This window comes from Hylobates moloch, unplaced genomic scaffold (assembly GCF_009828535.3).
Source record: "Hylobates moloch isolate HMO894 unplaced genomic scaffold, HMol_V3 SCAFFOLD_4, whole genome shotgun sequence".
Classification (NCBI taxonomy): domain Eukaryota; kingdom Metazoa; phylum Chordata; class Mammalia; order Primates; family Hylobatidae; genus Hylobates; species Hylobates moloch.
In genome coordinates, this window is record NW_026652279.1 from 64,698,850 (window position 1) to 64,716,446 (window position 17,597).

The 17,597-nt window shown below is 35.9% G+C and overlaps 1 protein-coding gene across 3 annotated transcripts in view; it reads right to left on the bottom strand.

Annotated features, from left to right (window-relative positions):
- The window catches only part of EPHA6 (EPH receptor A6), a 960,796-nt gene extending 944,344 nt beyond the window's left edge, over window positions 1-16,452 (bottom strand). For all 3 annotated transcript variants that reach the window (XM_032150357.2, XM_032150356.2, XM_058437624.1), the window contains exon 1: window positions 14,821-16,452. In XM_032150357.2, the coding sequence (XP_032006248.1) occupies window positions 14,821-15,205 (385 nt within the window). In that variant the 5' untranslated portion in view covers window positions 15,206-16,452. The remainder of the gene's footprint in view (window positions 1-14,820) is intronic.
- Window positions 16,453-17,597: the final 1,145 nt, after the last annotated feature.

A 17,597-nucleotide genomic window follows, 5' to 3' on the forward strand; every position in this document is an offset into this window, starting at 1 on the left:
TTTATAAGAACTACAGTAATAGCTAGGTAAGCTATTTTGAAATTTTAAGCAAAATTCAGTAACTCAATATATTTCCATTTCCTATGTATTAATAAGATACTCATCAGCATTTAATAAAGAATTTCAGTCTTCAAGTCAGAATGTTGAAAAGAACAAGGTGATAGGCAGCAGATGCTACATCTAATGCTAAATCTATTTCCACTTGAGACTGAAAGAGAGCTCCCATACCGCCATAAATTGCTGCATATATAAAGTAGCACTAATTGTTGAACACCAAAATGTTTTAAAATAATCAGTAATTCCCAAAAAGAGGAGGGCAAGCAAATGACCACACCTCTTTTCCTCTGGGTACTTACGAAGGGCACATATTCCTCCTAATCCAGCGATTTCTATACAATCTTATTGGAAAAGGAGCATCCTGTAGTGAGGGAGAGCACATATTTTTTGACAGGAACTAAACTGTCTGGAGTTCAAATCCTGGGTCTGCTTCTGGTTATGTGACCCCATAGTAATTATTTATTCTCCCTAGGCTTCAGTTTCCTAATCTGTAAAATGAGATCCTTACCTTCTGGATTATGTGGGGTAATTTTTTCCCTTTTAAGTTTCCAAACATAAAACGAATGATTCTCCTCTACTCCCATCAAATTTCTTTTTAAAAAGGAACTTTCATATATCTTAAGCAAAAGTTTTTTGATAAACAGATGATCCTTATCAGTCTAAGATAAGGTATGAGGTGCTTGTTCTTCATACCTTAGTGTGCCCTTTCACAACCATTATAAAGTTGGGCTGAGACAGCTTCCAACCTCCAAAACATAGCCAATAAATATGAGTCTGGAGCTTAGTCTATATGTAGAAATCTATTTCCTGACCCTAGGCACCCCAACTTTGTATAAGTCATCAGTTTTTACATTATCTCTAGAACTGCAAGTATTGCCATTCAAAAAGGAAATTCATTTGTCAGTAAAAGCATGTGATAAAATTAATTCTCTGGTTGCTAAAAATCAAGAAGGATGTGTAGTCAGCTCTTGGCTGGATATCAGGCAGCAAGGACAGTCTAGACTGGTGGCTGTGCAAAACCACCAAAACATACTAGGCAGCTCAGAATGATGGAGCTGTGGAGGTGTTGGGAATGGAACAGTGTTGATCATCCAGGAAAATGGAGATGGAGACAGACACAGCCTATCTCTTTCACTTTTGCTAAAATACTTCCCCACTTTAATCTGGCCAGAAACCATGGTCGAATATCTGATTCCAGGGTTTATTTCCAGGAACAAAGGACAGGTGGACAAGCCATTCCTAAGCACTCATAAAAACGAAGGTGGAGCTGGTGTGTCTAAAGCATATGAAAGTGGATTCCATATCCTTAAGGTTACTTTAAGATTTCTTTTCTATCCCTAAACACCACCTCTCATACTCTTGACATGAGTTTCCTGATAAGAGAAAGAGCACACATCATGGACACATAGGTAGTTTTTTTTTTCATTTTCTTTCATTCCTTTGCTCTTTGTAAATTCTGTGGGAATGCTGTTATGTTAGATAGGTCCATGTTATCTCCTGTGAAGGAACTAGGAACTCATTTTAGTATCAGATGGGAATAAAATTCCTGACCCAGCTGCTGTTCTGAACAGCCTAAAAGGATAGGGCAAAAGTTTAGTAGAACTCCAATTAACTAAACTCTGATGTGTTTAGGAGATTTTTTTTCTTTTTTCTTTTTGCAGGGATGGGGAAAACTGATTTTCTTTTCTCAGATAACTTTTATTACTCTCTTCTATATTCTTATTTTTCCAGAGTGTAACAGACTGGCAAAACTTTCAAAGCAAAGATGTTGGGATGAAGAGAGAGTTAACATCCTAGCCACAAAGACGACCCAAAATAGAACAATGATCATGAATTTTTAACTGTCTTCTTAGCCACTCTAAAGTAACCCCTGAATCTCCATTAGACTGTTCTTGCGAGCCTTCTTTCCTTATTCTTCTGTCACTTCTCTTATGTTCTCTCTTATCAGCCAAACAAGTCTATCCATTTAATTCATGCAAAGGAATTTAGGACTCCTGTTGATGCACATGCCCTTGTTGAAGAATCTTTTTTTCAAATAAAGAAAGTTATCTCTGTAAAAATATTTTCCTATTTTGGGACATTTGATTCCAATTCTCCCATTTTATAAATAAGGCTGAGATGAAAATCCTTGTATATAATTATTGGCCTGCCTTTTCCTTCTCATTTCTCTTGAATTTAAATTCATAAAAGTGGAATTAATTGATCTGAGTATATGAACAGTTTTCACTATTCTGTTTAATTGCTTTCTAGCACACTTTATATCTTCAAAAGAAATACTTGCCATCATAACATCTTCTGAGGCATGATATATTAACCTGAAGCCATAACATATCTAGAAAATGAAGTTAAACAGGATGGGCAAGTGTTCTCTACACATTTTTTTTAACTCAAAAAAATAACCAAAAAGACTAATACACATTGTTCCATAAAAATCATAAACTCCTCCAAAAATATTCAATGTTAAAGAATGAGGGCTGGAAAAGAAAACTTCTTTGCTTTCAGATGGAGAGTCATCCTAGTTCTTACTCATATTCTCAACTTTCTTTCAACTGCCTTCTAGCTTTTCTCGCTCAAGAAAAACTTTCTCAGAGCTGGACAAATGAGAAGACTATAATGTGTTAGGCTTTAAGATCAGTGCACAGATGCAGTAAAGCCAGATGCCCATGCTTTTATGTCAGCCTCCATCCATGTAAATGCTCCTCCTAAGCCTGAGTTTACCTTCCCCACCCTCTGGCATCCACCTACACCCAGGCAGGTATCAAACACTCTTCTTCATATGTATATTAGGTGACTGAACTTAGGCTAATTTAAATTGGAAGATAAGAAACCCCACTCAGGAATAAGTTCTATTGGTCGTAATTGTACACTGACCTATTGTCAGGGAGCTTATCATTAGTATATGAAGTACTTATTCAGCTATTGGTAAATGGGTATTTTGTTTCACAATTGCCTACTGACCAATGTATGCATGAGTCTTCAGAAGCAAATCTCAAAAGGAAAAGAAAAGTGAAAAAACTTGAGGGCTGAAGCAAAATTTGTTTTTGAAACTGTAATAAACATAATTAAAAGACAGCTTGGGAAAAAATATTTGGAAATAACATGAGATATATAAGGACTATACAAAGAACTTAGACATAAAAGCATAAACTATAATCACTCCAATTTAAGAACAGCTAATAGAAAGACATGGAAAATAGCCAATGCAAATAAAATATTTCCTACCTTTGCACTGGAATAGAGCAAGTTCATATTTTAAACCAGAAGTGGAAAGCAACTGCACTGAACAGGATAATCTTAGACTTGGAGAGTAAATAGATCATTTACTAATATACTAAAGAGGAAACTGGTGGTTTTCCCTTAGTTTTACAGGTACCATATAAGTCTCTTATATTCCAGTGCCATATCTAGAGTGGAATTTCCAACCAAGCTAGAGATGCATTTGAAAAAATGGGATCTATATCACGAGTGTCTTATGTGTGCAGTACAGTCTATCTAAAATATTTCAGAATTAAGGTATGAAAACTTTGGAAATATGTCCAATTCAGTAAACTCTGGTTATAAGTCAGATTCTGACAGCCTAAGTAAATAGCCTACTATCAGAGAAAACACATCAAAGACTTATATATATAATCTGGCATAGATACTATGTAAAGATTATAGGAGAAATATATTAATCTAACCTTATAAAAATATTTATATTCATAATTTAAAAATGATGCCTGCACTAGGGTGTTGTAATTATAACAAAAAAACCTAGATGTATTCAAAGTGAGGGATAATCTATTAGCGTTATCAGTAGACCTCTAATTTTTGACTAAATAATTATTAAAGGTCATCATTTTTATCAAAATATCTTTAATTATTATAATTAATTATTTCCAAAAGGCTATATCACATATATGGGAAGAAGGACCATAAAATGCTTAATTTAAAAATAGGAGTATAATTATAATACAGAAACTAGATTGATAGTTTTCACTGCTTTTTGACATTCTAAAAGTACAAATCTAAATGTCAACAGCTAATCATGGGTAATCTGCTATTGATTTTTCTCTGTTTAAAAACACCAAGTTCTGGCAGCAATTTCTAATTCTATGTGCTTCTCAAATATAAAAATAAAGGCTCTATCAAACAGCAATTTACCTAATTTCTAAAGATAAATATTAACGAATACCAGCAATTCCAAAGTTCTGCAATACTACTAAAAACAAATATTTAACACAGTTAGGAAAGAGAAAATAACGATAAAAATATTTAACATGATAGGGGATGACAAGTAACTATAGGTATTTGAAGAAATATTTTAAATTGGATATATCATAAACCATACATATATTGTCAATTTTATGTTTATCTAAAGGTAAAATAATCAATAAACAAAAGCATACAGAATCTAGTAAAATTTAGATTTTGTTTTGTTATATTTTAAAGAAAGCTCTCATCACTAAATATAACATTTTTAGATAAAGCTTTAAAAAAAAAGCCAAGTCACATCACCTACTTAAAAGTTCTATGCTCAATCTAAAACATTATTCACTTGGATATTAATTTTTTATCCTTAAATGCATAAGTTTTAATCTTTAAACGCATAAAAACTAATTCAGTTACTTTAAAATGGAGGTCTCTGGAGGAGTCATTCATCTTAATTCTCTAATTATTTTCATATATTCATGATGATAAATCCTGATAAATGTGAGACTCATTTTCATTTCCCATGTATAACTCAAGCTTCTCAAGTTCTCAAGCTTATTTGTATGTAAAGTTTATATCATTTCTCTTCATTTTATCCACCTTATATTGTATTTTAATTTCAGCTATACCTCTTCAATTTTATAACACTGTCCTTTGCGGGACGGCAGGGGCGGGGGAGCTAGCAGATCTGATTTCATTTTAAGGAGTCACACAAATCATGGCTAACATATGGTCATGACCAATATACTAAATGAATATTTATTCTCAACGTCTCTGTATATATATTAATTCCTAAATCCTTGAGAACAGTACTTTTCATTTCTGTAAACAATAGTTTGTAGATGGTAACTTACCAACTGTACAGCTGAATACACGTAAACTTTGATATTTAAAAATTGTTTTAATTATTTACTGACCTCAGTAGCTAAATTGTAAGCTCCCACAAGTTGGGGCAGTGGCCCGCCTTTGTGTTTCCTATTTCTCAACACACCAAACATAATAGATGTCAAAATATTTCATTTAAAAATTGGATGAATATTTGCTTATTGTAGAACTAGTTTGAGAATGCTAGAAAAAATGTATATTATATATAAAACCTATGAGATTAAGAACCTAAATGTTTATATAAAAAGAAAAAAAAACTAAAATGAATAAATTTTAAAAACCCAAAGATTAACTACAGATATACTGCAATGATGAAGTATTTAAGAAACTTACAACAGAAATATGTTTACAAATTTTATCTGATTTTAAGGCTTGGCAGCATTTAAAAATATACATATACCATTGAGCTTTAATAAACCTATTAAAACTTTAGATTACTAACCTTAAAATAAATTATTAAATTTAATTCCACATTTCTGGTTAATAGCGTTCTTGAAAAATCTAAGAAAATAAAATAAATAGACTGCTAGTCGTAAAGTAGTCAATATTATACAGGTTCTTACATGTGTAATTTTCATTAAACAAACTAGCAAGCTGTTATTTTAATAACCTAGGTGAACTACATTTTTTCTAACCTATAAAATGAAGTTATTATACCGTAACACAATAAGACAATAAGTTATCATACTATAAGTACCCTTTTGCTCTATTATGGTATCGTAAAAATAACAATAAAATTGGAGCATGCTAATTTCTACTTCTTTTCTAACCATGTTAAGCAATGTGCTACACCAACAGTACACATTTCCAAAGTTGTTGTTTCTTTTTCAGATGAAAATGAAGATCTCTTTCTGACTGCTCCCTCATTAAATTGAACATATAAAATAGCCTAGGTGACAATGAACTTCTCTCATTAAATGTTCTAGTATTCTACAATTTTCCAAGATATTCTGGTCTTTATTTTTTGATGCGGCATTATGCTGATTGCTAGCAAGTGGACCAATACATAGACTTCGTTTTATTTTAAAAATTGATACAATTCTTTTATGACTTTGTACAATGGAATCTGCTGCTCGACTATTTCTTATCACACTTCATGGCAAATACTAATTATTTTGACTTGCCTTCACGGGATAAATACTATTTAAGTTAACTCAAGAGAAAGAAAAGAAGAGATTTTTAATATTAAAAAAAGTTTTAGCAAAGATTGTCATCAATGGACACTCGTATACTGGAATAAATCAAGGGACCTAGGCCAGAGTATGGTTCAATATATACAGCCAGAGAGAATCCTTAACAAATAGAATCATTTAAACAATAGTGCCATGAATCAGCTTTTCTCCTGACTCTATTTTTCTTTAATCGTTGGTATGTTTATAGCTACTTAGCTACTGCATTGTATTTAAAAATCAATTTTAGTTTTGTGAGTTATCAATTCTCAGAATAACTAATTCATTGGCCTCTACATACTTAAATTATCTATTTACTCATTTACTTTCAATTATGTTTTGCAATATTAGTGTCATTTTATAGCAACATATGGAACAATATGCCTCTCTTTAAAAATAAAAATTAAGGTGCTACCAAGACTAATTCCACTCAAATTTGGGGGAAATCATATCAATTTTTCTTAGATAATTCTTACTTAGAATATATATTAATGCAATTTTTTTATTTCCTAGTACACAACATTTATCTTTATTAACTTGCTTTAAATACATCTAAATATAATTACCACAAGTAGGCAAGTTTCTATACTTTTTAAAAAGTTATGGACCTTTTTTAATATTAAAAGTTAGTGCTTTTCCTATTTCTAGATGGTATACTCTATATACTATCTAAGAATGTGCTTCTCTTTGCAACACTCATGTAGCTCAAAATACAAGTATCATATTATAGTACAGTCACCTGAAAGAACACATAATTTTTATTAGTGAATTAACATAATAAATTTTATATAAAATTATTTAAAATATACTTTTAAATTATATATAAAGTATCTTACTTTTTATCCAGATATCCACAAAGATACCTAACATTACAAGAGTAAAATAACAGATTAAATATTTCTATCTCCTTAACATCCATTTTCTAAGGCAATGTTATTTCATATTTCCTCTGATCAAAAAGTATGCCTTTTACACTTGAAGTTATGAAGTGAAATAGTAGGAAGCACAATGAGTTGTCAATTACATCTATCAAGCGCAGGTCACCAAATAGGCCAAAAGCTGGAGGACTCAGAATCCTGGGAAACTAGCTCAATATATTTTTCAGGAACTGGAGTAAAAATACACACTTTCATCCCAATTCTCACAAAGCTCAGTTAAAACATACAATTGCTACTATTTGAAATTGGAAACTTCCAATTCCAACATCTTCAACATGAATTACAGTTTTTAATAACTAACCCACCAAAAATAAGCACACCAGAATAGGCCAGTCTAACATATTTTGAACAAAAGCTCAACTCACACATCAGTCAATGATGTCATTAAATGTGTGAAATATTTATTTTTTGTACATATGAACATGTTTGTAGAATGCATATTTATACATTTTTATGTAATTAAGTAGAATATCTGCCAATCCATACAACTAACATCGGAAGAGTCTTGTGAAGCAATTTACAAATAAAACACATATGGTACACAGCAATTCTTTACTCTCTTCCCTTTCTCCCATGCAACATCATTTACTGTAAAATTCTCCATCTTATAGAAACCATCAAGTAATTAAAAAATATCAATTACTCAAAATATAAAATGCCAGTAAGCAAACTGAGATTCAAGAGAACAGAATGTAAAGATAATCTTTTTGTAACCTCAATACTTAGCATAATGCCTGATATTAAATCTATGGTTGCTGAGTGACTTATTATCTTAACTTTTAAATAAAATGTAATAAAATAATAGATATTTTTAAATAAATCTTTACATAAATCTTCTTTATTATTGGGGTTAATTGGTATATACTTTCATATAACAAATACATTTTTAAAGCTTTTATACTTGATTATTAATTTGATTTTGAGAAAACAAATTTTTCCTATCAGATCTCGAAACAGACTGTAAACTCTTTACTGGATCATATATTCTGAGAGAAAAAAGTTCTCTTTGAACCTTTATGTATGGCAAATACACCGCCTAGCCATATAGCAGGCATTAAATATCTGCTTAAATAATCATTTTGTTTTAGAGAATTTATAATTGAAAACTGAAACTCTTTAGCCCATAAGAAGTTATATAGTTTATTTAAATGAAATAACTATAAAAATAGGATTTTCCAGAACATTCTAAAGCACTAAAGTAAAATGTAAGATTTACTGCATTTGGATATATATTTAAATACATTTAGAAACATTTAAATGAAGTATCTCCAGAATATGAATTTTCTAAAAAACAGTATATAAGATTGTTAAGAATTTTTATGTTCTCTACATTTAATAATTATTTACATGTAGTAGTATTAAAAGGTAACTCAAAATAATCAGTAATTAACTGGTCATATAAAATTTTTAATTGCATAAAATTTATTGTTGTTTACTTAAAAGTATAACAGTTTCTTCCCTCACTCCATCCCCAAAAATATCACATATCCTGAAATCTCATTTTCTAGGTCTTGCTGAACATTTCTTCTTCATTTAAACAAAATAGATAAGTATAATTGAAAGTATCTGAAAACACATTATTTTATATCCAGTATCACTTAGAATTTGTGTTTTCAGGAACAGTAATTTGATCATAACAGAGATGAATAAAACTGGTACATATGTCAAATCCTCAAACATTGCTCTTTATTAGCCAAAACCTAGACTCTGTTGGCTTACTATATTGCCTTATGAAGATGTCCCTACATACTTGTACAGTTATCCACTGACAAAAAATAACTACATATAAAAAGTTACCATGTCAGAAATGAATCAAATTGCATTTGTTGATCCAAATGAGTTTACCTTATGTACAATGGTTTAACAAAACTGTCCTATTAAAATTATATTTTAAATTATTGTTTGAACTGAATAAAGTAGAAAATACACATCTCAGCCTTGCTACATATTTTTGTTCTATTCCTTCTTCCTTATCCCTCGACAATTATCAATATTTAGTAAGGTAATTTTAATGGGGAATAATGAAAAATTTATCTGGGCTTCTTGCATTTATTTCTCTATAAAGACAAGATGTTCCCATAAATTCTATTTACAAAACACATTTCAAACCCATCTTCTTCTCTCCATCTCCACTGACATCACTCTATGCCAGGCCACCATACACCTTGCCCGGACAACTGCAACTGACTCCCAATTCTACTCTTGTCATCTCCCAATTAAGTTTTTGCTCACTAGTCATGGTGCTACTAAAATGTAAATTGGTTCATTTTACTCAAATGGTCAAAACCTCCCTATAGATTCACGCTTTATCTGGGATAATATAAAAACTCAGTTTCTTAACATGAATCTTATTCTACTCTGAGGACTCTGGTTCCCAACTGTCTTTCAGACCTCACTTTCTGCAACTCTCTTCCTTGCAAAGTAAGTTCCAGTCACCCTGGACTCAGTTTTTCAAATGTGTCAAGCTCATTTCTCTTCAAGACCCTTGCTCAGTCAGTTTCCACTATATGTTATGCACTTCTTCCCACTCTGCAGAACGAGCTCTTTCTCTTCCCTGAGAATGAGGTTTCAATGTCACCTTCAAAGACAAGTCTTTCCAACTGTCCCATTTCAAATAGCACATCTCTCCTGTTACTTTCTTAGTGTCTTTGTTGCTTTATCCGTATATAATTCTTACAATCTTTATTGTTTTATTTACTTACCCAAATTTCATGAGTGCACATGCCTTATTTATCTTTCTTTTTAAATCCATAATCCAAATTTTAGATTACAGAAAACAATACTCAATAAAATAATGCAAGAACAGAATATATCTTCAGTTTGTTTAAATGTCAATCTGATTAAATTACAAGTTGAACAGAACACTGTAGAGATACGCAATTTGATCCTGTATTAAATTAGTTTGATTACAATGTATGTTGGACAAAGTCAAACTATTTTGATCACCTAACTATATATATTGATTTCCAGCATGTTTGTAATCCCAAAATGGTGAGTCATGGGTACAATGAAAAAATTTCTATTACTTTTGAGATTTGGTTGATGAACAGTGTGAAGTGGGATCTATACTTTCACCATTTAGAACAAATGGAGCATGTAGTCGGAAGCATTTGTGTATGTGAGGTGGGAGAGGGAAAGAGAGAGAGTTACTGAAATTGTGATAGGGAAAAAGAGTTGGTAGAGGGAAATTTATGATATCTTTTGTACTTAAGTCATTTATACTAACAATGATTAGTAAGAAACAAAGAAACAAAAGACTTTCTACTCTAATATTTTTTTAATACTTATTTTGTGATGTAAAAGTAACAAAAAAGTAAAAGGATGTAATTTAATCATTAATTTACCCCGTACCAATAGATATATACTTTTCCCTTAGGAAATTCATATAAAAGTGCTATACTCATGAATACTATATTAACTTTAACTATATTCATCTAAGTTATTTTTTGTTTGAAGAAGAGTTCTTAAGGATTATGTATAATTTTTGTGCAAGAAATTTTCTTTGAGATATAGTATTATCCCAAGACCAGAACAAACAACACTTAGATGATCACTGCTGGAACTGCATAAAAACATTTTATCTTTGTACTTTGGATGCTAATCAATAATGACTAATTATACAATTACTTATTTTATATTGTAAATGTATAATAAAATTATATTCTAGGTTGTATTTATACTTATGTCTAACAAGAAGTGATGTGATAACAATCTCTGGAACCCTTACAACTATAAATAGTTTATCCTCAAAAACTAACTTCTTCTAAATGAATGGTCTTTCAGAAACATTCTTTCTAAGTAATCCAGTGTTCCTAATTTAACAAAATTTTTAATATTTTCAGTATTTTAATGATCACTTTTGAACATTCTTTAAAAATTTCCTCAATGTCTCCATTTCTATAAATATAAGAACAATATTCAATCAGAGTTTGTGAATAAAACATATGGATAAAACTAATTTTAGGCCATGAATTTTGTTAAGCAGATGTTTTTCTGCTTAGATATATTTACTTGTATTTATATACAACTCAGTGGATTATGCAGTTGATTCGCTCAAATTAATAAATTTAATGAAATCAACCAGCCACACTATTGTTTTGCTTGTTTATTTTGTTTGTCACTGAATTGCCTGGGGGGAAAATAGATTCACAAAGTATTGGTAATAAAAGAAGTTCACTAGACTAATTTACCCATACCATATTTTGACTTATTTGAATTATTTGAGTATGCAATTGATTATTTTTAAAAGCATGAGCCACACCCTTAGATATGCATCAACTGATTTAGGCTATAAAGTAGTATTTGCTGCAGAACAATCTTTGAATAAATGGATCCCTGGTGTCTACTGGCGACTGTGATATACGGTAAATGGTTAGCTTATACATGAAGCAAGATTGTGTTTTATATTCATCTAAGTGTATAGTACAGAAATGAAAGGCTATATTCCTTGAAAAGATAAAATCTTTTTAAAATAAAAATTACCAACACTTAATTAATACTGTGGTTTTAAATATAGGGAAAATTAATTGACTATGAGAGAGATTTAAACACAATTCATGTTTCCACTTACTTAATCAGATGAAGTGATCTAGGAAGAACCTTTACTTTCTGATCGATTCAAGGAGGTTTGGTTCATAGGAAGAGAGAGTCAAATTGATTTATTTCATCTTTACAGTCAGCTTCACACTCAGTTAAAAGACAAGAGAAGAGATCCTTTCTACAGTCAAGTTACTGTTAGCACCACGTTAAAAGAATGAGGTAGTTTACTTTTTTGTCATTATCATCATCATTTTACCTTGTTTATGTATGGAAAAATGGGGATTGGGGTGGGGGTTGTGGGAAAGGTAAATCCATTCTTTTCAGCCATGAAGGATGTCATATAATTTGGTAAAACAGATATATAACATTAAAATTTTATTTCGTGAATATCTTTAATCAGGAAGAAGTTACATATAAATGTAACTTTACCCTCTATAAAATAACAAATTTCAAAATTAAAACATTAATTCCATTAGCATTTAAAGTGAAAATTGTTGGACAATTAAAACTATCTTCTCAAAAATAAATATGAATTATATTACTGTTTATTTTTATGTGTATAATAAGTCAAATTTATATTTTACATTTATATTTCTATGTTGAATATATATAATTCTATGTCCCATTTTCCATGTTTAAAAATAGATGCTTTGATTTATTTTATTATGAAACTATAAATAAGGAAGATATCCCTAAAACGTTATTAAGAATAACATTTAGAAATCTAGCATTATATTAACCATTAGTGTGATGATTTCAATATTTGAAAGTTATCTCAACTTATTATCAGGAAAAATTTCTACTCACTATGACTTCAGGCTGTAAAAAGCATCATTTTATAAGTAATAATTTGTGTCTGATAAAAATTCTGATTATAATGTTCTTTTGAAGAAATCACCTAAATTTTATCCAATTTAACCTTCAGGTACTATTTTGCCCACTGTACTCTTACGCACAGCCTGTGTTATCGGTATATCAATACAAATTCAAATTAAGAGTTTAAGTAGACAATCTTTAATGCTTCTATTTAACTGATGGGAAAATCGGATAATATTCACTAAGTTTAGCTAATTAATAAAAATAAATAAATTACATATGTTTGGCATATATTCTAGGTCAAACATCTGTAAATACTATGAGAAAGTCACTAAAATAGATAAGCAAATAAAAATTACTGGATGAGGTTAATAACATCTCAATGCTTTTAAATTTACTATGAAAGTCTGAAAGGTCATGCTTTAACAGGACATACTTTGGCAGAATGGCACTTTAGGGTCATTTGTAGATTCAGATATCTGTTTTATTTATGTTAGTATCCCCGGGGCCCAGAGTAGTTTCTGATGTATTATAGGCATTTAAATAAATAAACATTGTTTGGGGAAATTATTGCATGGGAACAACTGTTACAAACTTCTAGTACACTTGACTCTCAAAGTATTCATCTCTAGTATCCTTCCTTACTATTATAAAGTACAATATCAATGTCTGATTTTCCAATTACTAAAAATTGTTTTCTCTCATAATAAAAAAGGGTAATCGTTACACGTTTTTGAACAATCTTCTATTTTCACAGAAATGAGTTAACTACCTATTCAATATTTTATACCCATAGTCTTTGAAAACAAATGAGGGATGTAGTGTGATGGTATATACTACCACAGCAAAACAGGACACTGTAACTGGTATCTATTATGTGATCTGTCTTCAAAGCCATGAGGGTTATGTATGGTTTCCAAATTCACCTACACATTTGTGATTGCATTCTGTCAGTTTAAAATAACTGTAATAATTAGGAAAATATGCCAAAGTACCATTGTATAAATGAGAACAATTTAATAATTATATTTTATTCTGATTCTGATTCTGAATAATATTTCTAAGTAAAATGGCCATATACGTTGATGACAAAAAAAGAATGCTGTGTTGTTTATCTTCTCCCTTAACCTTCTCCTCACACAAAAAGTGAACACTTTCAAGCCATCTGACCTCCATTTTTATACCTGCAAATTACTTCGAGACTCTGAAACACATGCCTTATATGTTAAATGATAACTATAACTACCACCACACACAATATTTGAAGGGACATATCGGATGGTCATTACAGCACGAGTGAGAGAATATCTAGCCAGGTACACGCTGGAAAACTTTTATGGTTGTTTCATGCTTAGTCTGAAAGGACTTAGAATATGCAGGTGGTATTTTTTATAGATCTTTATGCACAGCAGAAATACAATGAGATATATTTCATGAAGATTGTATGAATAGAAAAAGGGAAAATGCTCAAATATTCTAAGGGCTTTCCCTCACTTTTTACCCACTATTCACCTTCACTTTACCACTTTACCCACCGAAACAAAGTCCTCCAAGAAATCTGTCAGTCACTTGACTTCATGAATAGGGTATTCACAACTTGGAAATTCACCCTAAACGCTTTTCTACTCCCTGCCCGCAAGAATATGAAACCCCAACACATATCTGGAGCATCTGGTCAAGGAAGAATTTCGAATAAGTCTACTTCGGTGGCCTGGACGGTAGATGAAGCATGGGGACTGAGGCTGGGAGAGGGCGGCAGAGTCACCGGAGGGGAGGGGAAGGGCTGATAACTGGTCACGGGGTACAGCGGGAGCACCCTGCCTTTCAAGAAGGCATGTGGGAGAACCACACGTTCCCCTGAGAAGAGCGACCACCAAAGAGCCAGAAGTCTCCATTAAGTCTGGGCCACGGAGCCTGACCTCCAGTGGAGACAGCGCAGCGGGGAGCGGTCCCACGGCCGCCAGCGGTGGGACCCAACTGCAGGTGATGCTCACGCTACCGTTTAAAGACATTTAGAAGCACAAGGGATCCTAGCCCGTGGGGTCACCGTCCCGGGCGGTTGTAGACGGAGCGCTGGGGTAAGGGGACATCCTCGACCCCCTCGTGTGGCAAGCCAGGAGACGCTGACCCCTGTACAAAGTTACCTGCAGGAGGCAACCAGTGCCCTGGTTCTCCAAGCACCCTCCTCCTCCCACCCACGCCCGCTCCTCCGCGCCGTCCCTTACCTTGGTTGTTGGAGACGTGACTGCAGTCGCCTGGCCACGCTGTCAGCAGAGGCAAGAAGAAACCAAATTGCAAAAGAAATTCCCGGACTTCGCAGCCCCCCATGGTTCTCCTAGACTCTCTTTTCCTCTCCCTTAAAGAGAAGTGGCGGCAGCGCAGGCAGGTGTTCTGGGTAGGATGGGGGTCCTTGTCCACGTCTTCTTCCTCCTCCTCCTCTTCCTCCTCCACCCGGCCCGCAGGGGATGTCCCGGGGCGCCCCCTGCGCGAGGTCCCGGGAACAGGGCACGAGGGTCCAGGCTGCCCAGGTGCAGGTGAGGCTGCTTCGGAGGAGGACGCTGCCTGCGGCGCCGGAGAGCTCCTCGCGGCTGGAGGCGAGGGGAATTGCATCCACCACAGTGTCCCGCTCGCGCGAGGACTATTCACTTGGGCCCGAGAGAGCGCGCGCGCAAGAGCGAGCTCCGGCTGTGGTTTGGGGGAGGGGAGCGAGGGGGCGGGGAGCGCCTCACCGCGAGGACGGGGGCGGGGAGGGACTGCCAGGTGGGGCGGGCAGTTGGGGCGGCCGGAGGACCTCTCCCGACTCAAGTGGGCACTTGCAGAGCCAAAAGCAGGGGAGGCGCAGCAGCTGTGAAGAGGCGTGGGGGCCGCGGGAACTTTCCTCTGGCCCGTGCGATGAAAGCCGGGCGGACGAGGTGGCTCAACGCGGCTGAGAGTGCTTCGGCCGAGGTGGGGACTGACCCCTCAGCCCCTGGTCTGAGCGGCGTGGGCAGCAGCCCGCACCGCGGACACCTCCAAGTCGGCCGCGTCTGCGCCGCGCTCTGGCAGCGGTTTTCCGGGCATATCTGAGGCCGCCCTTAGTCCCACAAGCACTTAGCCGCCCATTTCAGAGCAGCGGCGCCGACCGTTTTAAGAGGAGTCAGCTCCCGACACCGCCTCCCACTTACTTCTCCACATTTCCACCGCTGGAGGGGGTGAGTGCCTTGGACAGGCGCTCCCGTCCGGGGAGAGCTCAGCGGCGGCAGTCAGCCCGACCCTCCTCCGCGCGGGTCGCCCAAACTTGACCACCAGAGCGAGCGCCTCAGCGTAGTAGCCGCCTCCGCCGCTTCCAGTTCTAGAAAAGCAAAGCTCGGGGAGGAAGCAGCAGAGAGGGGGGTCACATCAGGCTGGAAAGTGGCGGGTGCACGGCGCCCGGGCTCGCCGAGGTCCTTGCGTCGCCTTGCGGAGGTGATTTCACGGTGGAGGTCACGAGCATTGTCGCAGCCTTGACGCTGGGATTCAGGGGTCCCCGAGCATCCACGGCGTGGTGGCGTCGGGCTGCGCTCTCCTAGCAGTCCGAGGGCCCAGTGGCGCGTGGCCACATCCACAGCAGCGCAGGGGCGCCGTGGGCTGACGGCTCTCCCCGCACGAGCCGCCCCCTCGCGGCACCCACTCCCTCCGCGCGCTCGGGTCTCCCGGAAGCCGCGGCGCGGGCCACTTGGTGGGACTCCGCGGCCCCCGCCCCAGGGCCGGGGCAACGCGGCGTGCTGACTGGGAGGACCCTCGGCGTCCGCGGTCCCCACCACCTCGCCCCGCGGCCGAGGCGGGCGCCCAGGGCAGGGACGGAGCAGGGAGCGCTGCAGAGCCCGGCCAAGCCCAGCCTTCTCCCGGCCTGGCAGCCGCGGCTCGGATGCTGCCAGTTCGGCGCTAGAGGGGGTTAGTCGACAACAAAAATGCCTGCACCGCTCGCAGGTGGAGGCGGCTTATGAGGCCAGGAACCTAAAGGAGGGAGGGATGCTGTCAGGCTAAACTTAACGCCTTGGTTAAGGGCGCGTCAAGGAAACCGTATCGCTTGGGTGGGGATTTCCGTGATACTTTATTTGTTACTATTATTTCCAACATCATTTTTCTTTCTTGAAGGGACCTCGGCTACCAACAGTCGAGGGAGGTTGAAAACCCCACTTCAAAACCCTTCGGAATGTTTTGAGAAAATGTTGATGGCAATGGAGAAATGTGAACAGAGGAGAGAAAGTAGCGGTATTGTAAAAGATATACGATATTTTCCAAGTGGGCAGAAGGCACAGGAGGGAAATGGCACAGTGACAAGAGGTCAGGGGAGCAGGAGATGGAGCCAAGGGTCGGCATTTGACGCTTACAGAGTTCTGGAGGGGAAAGGACCCTTCTATTCCATGCATTTCTGCGCTGCGATGTTTTTGTGCCACACACTATAGCTGAAGAAGTTTCACTTTATGCCTTACAGTAAATTGGAAGGAAAGAGAGAAGGAGAGCAAGAAATGTCCCACGTCAAAAATTCTGCTGCGTGGAGAGAAATGTGAAATACAAGCGATTTGGAGAATGTGAGGAAGAGTTCTGATTGGTGACTATACTCTCATCCTCATTAGGAATTCATACACCTCTGCCTCTCTTTGAAGGTGTCCACGCCATCTTAAATATATGCAAATCATTTCTAAAAAGATACCATGTGTGGAGTTTATATATTGGCACTTAAAAGAGTAAAATCTGATTTTGATACTCATTTTGCCACTCTTACTGATATTGATTGACCACATGGGCATTTGCAAACTCATTTTAGAGTTTATAAACTTAGTTATAAAATAAAAAGACTACATTATGACCATTATAATATAAATCATTGTGTCTAATGTTCTTAGAAATGTTTAATGATTCATTTTCTGATAATTTTATTCAAAATCTTTTTATATACTGTCAAAAATATATTTCCATGACCTTTTATAATTAAATTTTCATTTTTAAATGTTGGCTTACAGTAAATCTATAAACATCA